Source organism: Astyanax mexicanus, chromosome 25 (assembly GCF_023375975.1).
Source record: "Astyanax mexicanus isolate ESR-SI-001 chromosome 25, AstMex3_surface, whole genome shotgun sequence".
Classification (NCBI taxonomy): domain Eukaryota; kingdom Metazoa; phylum Chordata; class Actinopteri; order Characiformes; family Acestrorhamphidae; genus Astyanax; species Astyanax mexicanus.
Window position 1 is genome coordinate 889,411 of NC_064432.1, and position 14,375 is coordinate 903,785.

The 14,375-nt window shown below is 36.9% G+C and overlaps 1 protein-coding gene across 2 annotated transcripts in view; it reads left to right on the plus strand.

Annotated features, from left to right (window-relative positions):
* The window catches only part of ctnna2 (catenin (cadherin-associated protein), alpha 2), a 622,967-nt gene that overhangs the window by 123,741 nt on the left and 484,851 nt on the right, over positions 1 to 14,375 (plus strand). For both annotated transcript variants that reach the window (XM_049472311.1, XM_049472310.1), the window contains 3 exons: positions 233 to 399; positions 4,239 to 4,358; positions 6,078 to 6,344. In XM_049472311.1, the coding sequence (XP_049328268.1) occupies positions 233 to 399; positions 4,239 to 4,358; positions 6,078 to 6,344 (554 nt within the window). The remainder of the gene's footprint in view (positions 1 to 232; positions 400 to 4,238; positions 4,359 to 6,077; positions 6,345 to 14,375) is intronic.

Here is a 14,375-nt window from a genome sequence, read left to right on the forward strand (position 1 = left end):
AACCTCATTTCAATCCTGAAATATTACTGTATCCATCAGTTATTAGATATATCAAACTGAAATGGCTGTTGCAAACACCCAAATATTTACAACTAAAAATGATTAAGATTAATAGGGGTGCCCAAACTTTTTCATATGACTGTAAAACCATCCTGGTATTCCATATTGAAGTTTCCCTCATACATATATGCATTGTTAAAATTGTGTTTGGTTTGTGTGTGCTCTTTTCCAGGTGAGACGATGCGTGTGGCCTCCTCCGAGTTTGCTGATGATCCCTGTTCCTCAGTGAAGCGAGGCACCATGGTCCGCGCCGCTCGCGCCCTGCTGTCCGCAGTCACCCGCCTTCTCATCCTCGCAGACATGGCCGACGTCATGAGACTCTTGGCCCACCTCAAAATCGTACGTCACTTTACCTGTCTTATTCTTATTTCCAGTCTCAGGGCTTGGGCTATATATACACTGCCCACTAAAGATGGACAACGATATGAAAAATAAACATAACTTTCTTAAACACTGTGATGTGTGATGTGAGCTCATAGCTTTACTCCTAGCCCTCCTAACTTGAACAAAATAAAGTACAAAAGTACAAATAAATGCTATAAACACAAGTATCATATTAGTTGCTAGCTTATATTCATAGTAGTTACTAAATAGTTAATATTGCAAACTGTATAATACATAACTGTTACAATAATTTGATCAATAACAGATTGAATATTTTTTTGAATTTAGTACTGTAGTTACTGAATAATCCAATTATATAGTTTTGTACTAAATAATTAATACAATTCAATATATAGTTTAGATTAGATACTGAATAATTCATAGCAGATACTGAATAACTTGCAGTAATAAATAGTAGGTGTAGGGTTCAAGGCGTTAACAAAACCTATACTATCTCACTGATTTGTGCTTTTTTTATTTTTATTTTTATTTTTTGAGTTTTAGTAGCAGTTACTTGACATTATTATAAAAATCCTTTAAAACCCTGACTTAATACTAACAAATCTTTCCAAAAATTTCTCATTATTTTTTCAGACTCATTTTCAGACTCAATATTCAGGTTTAGAAACTACAGGCGCCCCCACCTGGAGGCTCCGCCTTTCAGCTCTTCACTCAATCTCTGCCCACCTCCCCTCCCATTCACACAGGCTTCAAACACTCTCTAACATCTCTCCCTTGCTGTCATTCTCTCTCTCTCTCTCTCTCTCTCTCTCTTCCTCTCTTCCTCTCTTCCTCTCCCTCTCCCTCCCTCCTTCCCTCTCTCTCTCTCTTCCTCTCCCTCTCCCTCCCTCCTTCCCTCTTTCTCTGTCTCTCAAATTCAAATTCAAATGGCTTACAATATATATATATATATAGTTACATATATAGTTACATATATAGTTATATATATAGTTATATAAGCAGGGTGGTTTAGTGTAGGGTGGGGCTTTCTCTCTCTGTCTCTCTCTTTCTCTATCTCTTTCCCATCTCTCTCTCCCTCTCCCTCTCTCTCTCTCAATTTCAATTTAAAATACTTTATTGGCATGAATTGCAATTAACAACTTTTGCCAAAGCAATGAAACAAGAAGTTAAAATACAAAAGGTAAAAAAATAATAATAAATACATAACAATGCATATAAAAAAAAAAAAAAAAAAAAAAAAAATATATATATATATATATATATATATATATATATATATATATATATATATATATTAACATTATTTACATATAAAAGTAAATATAAATAAATAATAATTCTATGTTGTAATTATTTAAGAAGAGTTGTGATTAGTCTGTTGATTAAGCTGATTTCTGTGATGATGTTTGGCTGATACTGTAGAACGACTCTCTCTTCCTCTCTCTCCCTCTCTCTCTCTCTCTCTCTCACTTTCTGAAGGGCACAGTAGATATGTAAAGCCCTTTTGGTCGTCCCAGGCTCTGGTTGAGAATCTCCTTCTCTCTCTCTCTCTCTCTCCTTTCCTCTCTGAAGCTTCTTCTCGGCCGTACTGTTCACTCCCAATCTGAGCTCTTCTGATCCCCCTTACCTGTGCATTAGCATATAAATGAAGCCCATGTGAATCTGCTGTAGGGCTGTAGGACCTCCTCATGCAGCTCTGTGGCGGGGACTATTTTTTATTAAATGTTTTGTGAGCTTTTATTGCTTCCAGTTACTTCCTGCATTAATTGGAGGCATCTTTTGGAAACCTTTGCTCTGTTGGAGCTACTAAAAGCTTGCTGGTAAACACATTGCTTACTACAAGAGCTAGTTTATGGAGCAGACGCCCTGGTCAGGAGTAAAGGTTGGCAATCTCATTGATGTCTTTACCTTTCATAAGATAATAACACAATACAGTCTGTGACCTTGGCTAGGACTTTAAAAACTCTCATTCTCTGCGCTTTGAAGCAAAGGCTAAGGTGTCTCAGTAGATGATACACTTCAAACACTTCTTTGTTACTGATTTACCTCTTAAAATTCCAGAGGTGGAAAAAGTACTGAAAAATTGTAATTAAGTAAAAGTACCTTTACTTTGCTAAAATTCTACTCAAGTAAAAGTAAAAGTACCCATCAAAAAATCTACTCGAGTAAAAGTAAAAAAGTACTCAATTTAAAATGTACTTTGAGTAAAAGTTACATAGTTACTTTAAATTATTTGATGTACAAAAATTAAAAACAAATCATAAATTAAATTGTTTTTAATGAACTATTATTCTAAATATTCCAATATTCCAATATTCCAAATTCCAAACTATCATTCCTATAAAACATTTTCAAAAACAAGTGGTATAGGTTTCTAAGATCTCTTTTTTTTCTTTACTGTTAAGTTATGGTCATACAGGTGACTATAAACTGTATTTTTGTAGTTTTATACAGACAATTGTTTTTTTTTCCCCAGCATTTTATTTTTTACTCAGTAATTGGGATTTTTCCAATGTAGCAAAGTAAATTACTTGAAATAAAATGTTAAAATGTACTTGAGTAAAAGTAAAACTAACTATTTTAGAAACTACTTAAACAATTACAAATTACTCATAAAATCTACTTAATTACAGTAACTTGAGTAAATGTAATCCATTACTTTCCACCTCTGTTAAATTCTAAAGTCTGAAAAGTAAACTTTCACTGTTATAAATTGTTTAGTAGAAGTATTTAGTATTTAGTATTCATAGTATTTAGTAAATAATTCATAATTAAATATAATTTCTGGTATTTAATAACCAATACTGTAGTAGATACTGAATAATTACTGAAGATATTTATAGTAGTTACTGAATATTTCAGGATGGTTGCTTAGTAACATGTAGTTGTAGATCAAGAGGAACTCATAGTAGAAGTAATTCATTATGACATACACTGGATCATTTGTAGTTTGTACTAAGAAATTCTAAATAGATACTAAAATATATAGTAGATATTAAATAATTGATAGTTTATTAAAAATAATTCATAAATTATTACAAAATACAAAACTTTTGACCTTGTAAAAAGTTATGCCATTAAAACTGTAGTTCTCTACACTTCTCAATAGTAGAAACACTCAAATGTTTAAAAACGAGATATTCATTCTCTCCTCATATTCCTTTTTTATTCTTTTGTTCATTAAAGAGAGCAGACTGATTAGAAATGAAGCTAGAGATTAGCAGAATGGCGTTTTGGAACATTTCAGAGAGGATTAGTAATTCAGAGACGACTTGGACACAGAATGAATCACTTTTTATGGTTGAAAGAAAGTGAAGGCACATTCAGACTCATTAATCTTCATCATGAAATAAGTTGGATTTTGTGAAAGTCTCTTTTCCCAAAGGTGATCAGTTTAAATCCTAATTGGCTTGTGTGTCTGCGTGTGTCTCTCTGCGTGTGTGTGTCTCTCTGCGTGTGTGTGTCTCTCTGCGTGTGTGTGTCTCTCTGCGTGTGTGTGTCTCTCTGCGTGTGTGTGTCTCTCTGCGTGCGTGTGTGTCTCTCTGCGTGTGTGTGTCTCTCTGCGTGCGTGTGTCTCTCTGCGTGCGTGTGTCTCTCTGCGTGCGTGTGTCTCTCTGCGTGCGTGTGTCTCTCTGCGTGCGTGTGTCTCTCTGCGTGCGTGTCTCTCTGCGTGTGCGTGTGTCTCTCTGCGTGTGCGTGTGTCTCTCTGCGTGTGCGTGTGTCTCTCTGCGTGCGTGTGTCTCTCTGCGTGCGTGTGTCTCTCTGCGTGCGTGTGTCTCTCTGCGTGCGTGTGTCTCTCTGCGTGTGTGTGTCTCTCTGCGTGTGTGTGTCAGGTGGAGGAAGCTCTGGAGGCGGTGAAGAATGCCAACAACGAGCAGGACCTGGCCAATCGCTTTAAAGAGTTTGGAAAGGAGATGGTCAAGCTGAACTACGTTGCTGCTCGACGACAGCAGGTACAATATGCAGATTACATCATACACTGGGGCCAAAAAACGTGAAATATACTGTTAAATACTGGCAACTCTGATATGTTGTGAGGTGTTATCTTGTGACTGATGATGTCACACCCTGGATATTGTGCTCATGGCAAGGTGACGTAAGTTATCGGTGTCCGAGTGCACATCAGATGGATTTTGGTTTTTGGGTATTTATTATTTAGCTAGTATCCGGGAATACATCATACTAGGGGTGTCACGATTTTGATATTTTATCGAAATCGATCAAAATTATGTCATGGTCTCGAGCCTTGAAGTCAAAAAAGGATTGATGCGCACTACGGTGCAGCACACTAGCTCAAAGAGCAGCTCTTTCTCCAGAGAATGTGGACATTCTCATCTTCTTAAAGAAAAACTTAAAAATATAAAAATAACAGTTGTTTTGTCTAGCCTCAAATATGTTAATAGTTTTGGTACCTTAAGGAGCATCTTTGTCTCAGATAAAGTTAATAATATATCTTTATTAAAGAAAGAAAACTTGTCATTCTCAGGGACCGAAAAAGTCTTAAAGTCTTATTTTTCATGTTTAACTGTTATAGTAGGATAGAGTTCAGTTTGTTAAGGCTCTAATTGTTCTTTTATTTTGTACATGACTGTTCCTGTATTTATTTATTATTTATTTTGTTATGTTGCACATTGCTGTTTTAATAGTGCACACTGCTGCTACCAAAAAAAGCCACTAGATGGCATTACATATATATCTAAATTAAATTATTTAAATTAGACCATTAGTGCCTAATGTGGTGTATTACAGATCACTTGTATCACTTTACATCACTTTTATCAAGCCCACCTCTTGAAATAAGATATTGTAAATTTGATTAACCAATCAATGACTGACCATAGACTAATCTAAAACTGGCATAGGCCTCTCTGCTGTAAAAAAAAAAGAAAAAATCGAGAATCGAATCGTGACCCTAAAATCGGAAATAAAATCGAATCGAGGATTTAGAGAATCGTGACACCCCTAACAACCCCTGAAGCACGATATAAATCATATTACTAAGTTCATCCAATACTCCTCTCTATTTGTGACCGTTTACAGTTTGCTTGGAACTTCGTGTACCTCCGCAATGTTGGGATATTCCAGAAAAAAAAATGTTATTTGCGTCCATTTGTGCCTTTTGAGATTTGAGTCTTAAAGATAGCATAGTTCCTCATTCTTCCAGGCGATTCTTCCACCCTCTTGATTCTAGCTTATCTCCCCTGACGTTGCAACAGATTTTTATGCATGTGATTCTTTTATGTTTTCTTTATTATCTGTTTGTATACAGTTACTGCAAATTAGTTACTAGTAAAACAATCATTTAAAGCAGAGTTAGATGCCTTCAGATTTTAAAAGAGCTGAAACTTATCATTACTGTTGCTTCCAGTCTGCAGAACAGCCAGTGATAATGCAACTGTAGATTGTTTGCTGTTTGCTTGACAGCAATCATATTTGTAAAGCAATGCCAAGCTTCAGTAACTCAGACACTCGTGTCTGATGATCACGTCTGTGCCTGTGCCTTATGGCTCAGTCTGTCTGAGTGTGTGTATAAATTGCATCTGCTGATTATATAAAAAAAAAATGAATTCTAATAGAAGTGGTGTAGTGCCGTAATTTTTTAGTGCATTGTTATGACTGTATATTCGTCTAAATGCACGTAAATAAAGAAGTCTACTATGTTTTCTCTGCAGGAACTGAAGGACCCTCACTGCAGGGATGAGATGGCGGCTGCTCGCGGGGCTCTGAAGAAGAATGCCACCATGCTCTATACAGCCTCCCAGGCCTTCCTCCGCCACCCCGATGTGGCCGCTACCCGTGCCAACCGAGACTACGTCTTCAAACAGGTGCAGGAGGCAATTGGGGGCATCTCCAGCGCCGCCCAGGCCACTTCACCCACTGAAGAAAAGCACGGGCACGCCGGCATCGGAGAACTGGCTGCTGCACTCAACGAGTTTGATGTGAGTTTTATTCTCTATTTATTGCATTGTGGTATATGTAGTTCACAGTTGTGTAGTTGTAGTCTGGGCAATAGTTCTCTACATGGACTGCACAAGCTGCTTGTGTGCATTTAAGTTTAAGTACATCTAAGTTAGAAGTTGGTTAACTATTGGGAGAAGTATTTAGATGCATTCATTAAAAGGGATGTAATAATAATAATAATAATAATAATAATAATAATAATAATAATAATAATAATAATAATAATTTATTTTTTAAGAATAAACATTTACTGCATGGTACAGTGTCATAGATTTACATGACCAGTTAAAGGTTTCAACACTTTCTTTCTTTTTTTTTATTTATTTATTTAATGCGGATGCAATTTCTGTGCTGTTCTGACTTGTTTAATGCCAACTATACTGTATAGAGATTATATTACTATAGATTAGATATTATTTCTATAAATATGTATGTATTATCAATGTTAAATTAGTGTATTTTTTTACTTTTGTATCCTAAAAGTGGCAGATTTTGCAAAAAAAAAAAAACCTTAACATTAAATGAAAGTCATTGTAAAAAATATTACATTCCAAGTAATTTAGCTGCATTTCTGCTAGGTCATTAATTATAATATTCTGACACAGAATGTAAAGAACCACTCCCATTTTCATCGTATATCAAGTCGAAATGTGAAAAGCATGAAAAATAGAGATGCATTATAAGATTTTTGTGACATGTACTAGTCAGATCAAACAGATGTTCAGCATTCTGCAGAAGTGCAGTCCTCTTTACGCTCATCATCTCATCCCAATGTCGGTGTCGAAGACCGCACATGCATCTGTAGCTGTGCCTCAGTTGTGGAACTCTCTCCCCCTTTAACATCAAAGAGACGGTGTCTGTCTGAAGGCTGTGCTGATATCACTGTGCACACAGGCATTATGCATACATTCACAAAGCCCAGTGTGACCTTGCCTTCACACTATTATGTCTTCCCACGTCTCCAGCACCTTTGTTCTTCACGCTTGTTCGGATTTCTCGAGCGTGAATTTGATGTAAAGGCAGGTGAAGATTTGATGATGAGGGTGGCTGTGATGGGCTTCAGATGATGGAATATGGAGAGGCTGCCATCTAGTGGTGTTGAAAGAATTGCAACATAAAATAAATAAAGTGCTGTTTTAAATATATGAATTGTATGTTTTTATATGTAATGACACTTTATGCATTAATGCATTTCTGTTTGTTCTTATGTGCCTTACTTTTATTTTTACATTTCTAACCACCATGCATTTTAAGAATTATGATAAGAATAACAATATAGATATACGTATAACAATATGGACACAAGTATTGGAACACATGCTTATTATATGCATCGGTTTTTTAGAACTGTTTTAAAATCTATTTGTATTTATTTATTTATTTTTTTGCTAAAAATGGTTTATTCTGATTTTGTTGGAGTAACTTTATCTACTATTCAAGTAAGGCTTTCCTCCATCATTCCAAAAAACACAGTTCAGCTGCCAGACAGACAGAAAGCGAGACATATACAGTCAGACAGACAGAGGGCTAGACAGATAGGTACAGACAGACAGTGAGACAGGCAGACATGTATTCATACAGTGAGACAGGCAGACAGATATACATAGATACAGACAGACAGACAGATAGTCATACAGTGAGACAGAGAGAGGGATATATATGCAGAGAGAAAGACAGAAACAGACAGAAATACATGCAGGCAGACAGAGGGTTAGACAAAGAGAAAGACATACAGTCCAATGGACAGCAGACAGGCAGACATATATCCATACAGTGAGACAGGCAGACAGATATACATACAGACAGACGGACAGACGGACAGATAGATAGATAGATAGATAGATAGATAGATAGATAGATAGATAGATAGATAGATAGATAGATAGATAGGCATACAGTGAGAGAGAGAGAGAGAGAGGGATATATATACAGAGAGAAAGACAGAAACAGACAGAAATACATGCAGGCAGACAGAGGGTTAGACAAAGAGAAAGACATACAGTCCAATGGACAGCAAACAGGAAGACATATATCCATACAGTGAGACAGGCAGAAAGAGAAACACACAGATAGTCATACATTGAGACAGAGAGAGGGACATATATGCAGTCAGACGAACAGAGAGAGATAGATAAATAGGTGGAATATAGACAGATGGAGATGCTGTTGAATAGATCATTGGATGGATGGATGGATGGATGGATGAACAGATGGTGGGGATTCTTTGATTTCTTCCCCCTCTCTTTTGACCTGTCTATCTGAAACTGCTGTTCTGTATTGGTGTATATTTATGATCACTAAATCTTCCACTCTGTCTGTATGATAAAAGCTGTTCAGTGCGTGAAGCTGGCTGGCCTTTTGAGCAGCGTTAGCTACCTGCCAGAAGCTCTTCTGCTGGGGGGGTGTTTTTGCTTCCACCCCTCTCTTCGGGCAACTCTAATTGCCCGTATCAGTGTAAATGTCAGCGGGGCAGGAGTCGTGTCTTGGTTAAAGCTGGACCTGAGTGAGCACGGTGGAGACAAATGCACGGCCTGCAGTCATTAACCATTGACTGGGTTCAAGGGGTCCAGTGTGAGAGATGGAGAGAGATGGAGAGAGATGGAGAGAGATGGAGAGAGAGAGTAGGATACGTGGAGGGGGAGGGGAAATAAGAAACTACAATAGCACAGGGGTCACTAATAGGCGGACCGCGGTCCGGGTCCGGACCCAGACCCAGACGTTGTCCAATCCGGACCCAAACCGATAAACTACTGAGAAGGATTTAATTCTGAGCGTGTTCATTTAAAGCGGCGTAACTTTTATTGTATTTATGGTTTAGGTGTTTTACAGCGCAGTAAACTCACAGACCAATCACGTGTGCTGTAAGATCACCAAACGCTCTCCTCTGCCAATCAGATCTGTGCAGATGTGAGAGCGCAGAGTAGGGATGGGAATTGATAAGATTTTTCCGATTCCGATTCCCTTATCGATTCTGTGAAACGATTCGATTCCTTATCGATTCTCTTATCGATTCCAATTTGGGGAAAAAAGGAGAGCAAACAGTTTCATAAGCACCAACTTTGTTTACTTAAATATCATACGACCTTACAAACTCAACAACAAGGTCAACATGTCCACAACAATGTGCAACTGGCAATATGGAAATGTAGCAAATACTCTTTAATAATGTGTGCGCAGATGTTTGTGCATATTTGATGTATTCCCTCCTGGCGATGTTATCAAAAATTTACAATGGTTGCAAAACGCCCTGTTGCCATCCTTGTGTAGTGTGAAATGAAGCCAAACTTTCGAGCGTTTTAACCTAGTAAACGCCATTGAAAAGACGTGCTTACTGAATCATGCGTAACTTGCGTAACATGCGTAACTTGCGTGAGCGTGCTGTCTGGAATCGATAAGAGAATCATTAAGCAAGGTGCCAAACGATTCCGTGGAATCGAAACACACGGAATCGATTCTCAACAGGAATCGATTCTCGATTCCCAAGCCTAGCGCAGAGCCACACAGGCAAAGCAGGCGGTGAGAAGTGGGAGAATAAAGCGAGAAAAGCTAATACAGATGGTGCGCACCAGAAAAAAAAAAAAAAAAAAAAAAAACATTAAAATACTACAGTTATAAAACATATTAACAGTAATGTAACCTCTTGGTGTTTCTTGGAGGAATTAAAGAGAAACAACCGAGACAAGAGTGCAAAATATTCCACTTTACGTGCTCTCTTTACTCCCAAATCAACCCTACCTCAAAACTACGGCAACCCACAGGGGACAAAAAGCATTGGCAACTTCCCCCATCAGTTTTACCCACAACATAATAAAGCATGCTACAGTAATAATATTAAATAAAATAAAACTGCTGTTTTAAAAAAAAAAAAAAAAAAAAGCTGATATTTTTGGCCGAGTTCAGCAAACATTTCTCCATATATTGGAAAATTTATCATTCATATAATTATTATTATTATGACAGGCAGGCGCAAATCTAATATAAATAAAATCAAATCACTTTGAAACAAAGTGAACATAGATTCACATTATTAGACTCGATATGTTAAATTATTGAGGGTGTTTCCATTTATTTTATGATAGGCTGAAAATGTAATTATTGTGATAGGCCTATTTAAAACAATACATATTGTTGAAATATACTAATATGTGTAATTTGTTTTGTCTTTCAGTTGTTGATGAAATAAAACACTGACAGAACTACTATAGGCTTCTTCAGTAAACAGAATAAAACACTGAACTGGACCAAACTGAATTCTATTTAAATACCCCTGCAATAGCATATAAACAAAAAACACAAATTTAAAAATATTAAATTAATTTATTTAGTCTTTGGCTGCAGTTGTATTGTATTTTAATGTAGATCTATTGGGTCTCTGGGTCAGTTGTGAAGCCAAGCTCTGGTCAGTGAGCCTGTCCTCATGCTTTGTCTCTGGGGACCATGACCACATCCCATCCCCCCACTCCCAGATGGACAGCTGGGATCATTGTCTGAATGCCAAAGGCCGAATCTACCGTGCATGAGTTCCTGCAGCTGTTACACCTGCTGCTGTTGGTGTTTTATCTTAGAGAGTGCTTCAGCTTGTGCTCAGTTTTGATTGGTCTGTGGCAATTAAATCCCTGCTTAACTCTAAACTCTAACCTCTATACAGCGCAGGCCAAAAGTTTGGACACACCTTCTCACTCAATGCATTTTCTTTATTTTACAATGACTATTTATATTGTAGATTCTCACTGAAGGCATCAAAACTAAGAAAGAACACGTGTGGAGTTTTATATATATTGTATATTAAAGTTAAAATATAGTAATAGTAATCTTGTAATAATGTATTCTTTAAAAATACATTAAATATTTTCCTGACCTCACAAAAGCCAAGAGCCTCAAACTGGTCTTAGACTTGTAAGAATATCTATATATATATAGTTATTTGAACATCTTTCTTGATGTTTTACAGATTTTAGAATTATCTGTAGCTTTACTCAGCATTCTGGACATATCAGACATGTTAAAATGCCCTTCACAATGTCTTTCCAGCTGCAGCCATTTTTTTTTTGGTATTTTTATACTTTTAAGGGCTAAAATTAACCCCTTATGAATAGTCCAGTCTGTTGTATGCTCAGCATCAGCACTGTTTCATAGTTAATTATGAAAAAAATAAAAAATAAAAGTTAATGATTGGGTAATTAGATTACCTTTAGTCCAGGGAACAGAGTGCTGCTGGTATTAACATGTCTACCATGGGCACAGTGTACCTTCTTTAAATGATATAATGAGGTTATTTCCTGTTAAAAACATCTTTCTTGCTTTATTTATTAATTTTATTATTTTATTGTTTAAGGTTTCTGATATCCACATGATCAAACAAAACTCTAAATGTAAAAATGTAATAATAATAATAATAATAATAATAATAATAATAATAATAATAATAACACACTTTATTTATAAAGCACCTTTCATACATGAGAGGAGAGGGACAACTCAAACTGTTTTACAGTAAAAGGTTTAAACATGAAATAAATCATCAATAATGAATTAATCTATGCATTAATTTAAAATCATATTTTCTGCAGTTATCAGATTAATAATTACAAGTTAACACACTCAATGCTACATTACAGTGCCATGGTCTTCCAGGGTAATTTTGACCCGGTGCATGTTTAATTATCCAAAATAAGTTTCAAACCCCAAAAAACCCCTAATTATTGCTAATTATTCTATCAATATTTAGTGCAATGGTGTTCCTCACCTCTAACAGGTAATGCTTCAATTAGGACAAATAAAAAAAAAATAAAAAAAAAACTTTTTTTAATGTTTAACTACTTTATTAATTTTAAAAGACCAACATATAAAACAATAGTTTTACATAACCTTAAAACATAACATCGCAATTTAGTTTTAGTTTTAGTTTTTGCAGGGGGTGGTTGTTACAAATATGTGAGATGAATAATTTTCATATTATATGTTGATTACCCTAATTAAGGCAAGCAGAGGAAGTTTTAATACTGTAAAAATACTTTTAACTATTTTTCCTAGATCTTCAAACTTTAAAACGGGTCAAATTAACATAAACAAACCTCAGACAGAGACCTTATTTCAGTGTAGGTGTATTCCGCAAGCCATATATGTTCTTACCCTTGTTGTCTATTACCCTTTAACAAAAATGATGTTCATGTTTTTGTGTTTCTTTTTCGTGAAGATAATAGTTTAGTCCAGCCGTGCCTAATCGCTCTGTGTGGACATTCAGTGCCGCCGGTCCACATGGTCTCACACAGCTCGAAGCCAGCAAAAAGTGTCCCCCTTAACTTCTCAGCCTTAGCTCAGAGCCTGCCACGTGTAATTGGATGACAGAGTTTGCTTTTAAACAGCACTACCAGGCTTGTTTAAACTCCAAAAAGCCAGGCAGGGTGTGTGAGAAGAATGGGAGGTAAAAATAGGGCAGATTTATTCATCTCGGTCGTTCCCTAGTCGAAATCGTTTAAAGCTTATTTGAGGCAGACACACAAAAAAGGCTCCCAAACTCACTTTAAAGTAAACAAAGCCAAGATCGAGGTTTACAGGGCCGCACCTCAAAGCTTCTTAAAGAGAAAGAATTGGCACACAAGCAGCTGGAGTACTAAAGGAAGGTTTCAAGAGAAGAAAATACTAAGTTTATGTATTTGCACTGCTATTCAAGGTTCAAGATTAAAGATTTTTATTGTCACGTCACAGAGTACAGGTGTACATGTGAGTGAAAAACTTGGGTGCAGATTCCCACCAATGTGCAGAGAACAATGTACACAAGAAGAATAATACAATACAATATAATATAAAATAAGATATACAGATAGCTTAATAAGATAGCAGTAATAACTTACACTATAGACAAATATATTGCACAGAAAAATGTTAAGTAAGACTGAATAAGTAATATATGATGCTATGTAGATATGCAGATATCTAGAGTGTGTGTTTGTGTGGAAGTGAGGAAATAGTCCAGTAGGTGGCAGAATAACTATGAGTAAGTGCAGGTAAGGAATGAGTTGAGTGGGGATTGGGAAGTGCAGGGGGCAGAATGCTGTATAATATGGGAAAGTCTGATAGATACAGTGTAAAGTAAAGTAAAGTAAGTGCAGGGTGCAGAGTTTGTATGGGTGTCAGTCAGTGGGGAGGGTTGGGCAGAACACTGTTATACTGGCTGTTCAGCAGCCTGGCCGCCTGGGGGAAGAAGCTGTCTTGGAACCGGCTGGTTCTGGTCTTTAAGCTGTGAGAACAGGGAGTGGCTTGGATGGGACGGGTCCTTCATGATCCTTCTGGATTTCCTCAGGTGATATATATATATATATATATATATATATATATATATATATATATATACCAGCGTACACTAGGTCACTTTTAGCTGCACTCACACTGGCAACCTATAAATGGCTCATGTCATGAGAGTGCATGCTGAGCACTGAAACCCACCAGGCAGTAGGTTTCAAAAGTTATTTACCATAAAGAAGTTTGCTGGCTGGGATGGTATCTGTTGGCAGTTTATTAAATTCATAACAGCAAGAACATATAAAGTTAACTTCATGCGACATATATTACACATTATCTCACAGGCCCTGTAGACATGATTGGCATTAACACATGCACACACACCTACCTACATATACGCTCACATTTGGAAGTGCTATGGTAAACATTTGCTTAGCATCCAGCGTTTGCGAATAGCACAGCACTCTTTCTAGCCACAGTGCATTACCGCCGTTACTTAGTGCCTGATCCTGCAGGACCGGATCGCCTCCAGCTAACTCCTACACACTCGAGCTCGCTCATTTTCTCACTTGCTGTCTCTTATCCTGCGAGAAAGCTAGAAATCCTCCTGGCCACCACTTTCTCTCTGACTGTGCAAATTAAATGACCTACCTGGAGGCAGCATCGCTCCCCAACTCGCATCGACTGCTTCAGCCAAGAATACCCAAAGCAGGCAGTATGGTCCTAATGATGGGTGTGCTGTGTGTGTGTGTTAGCTTTACAGGATC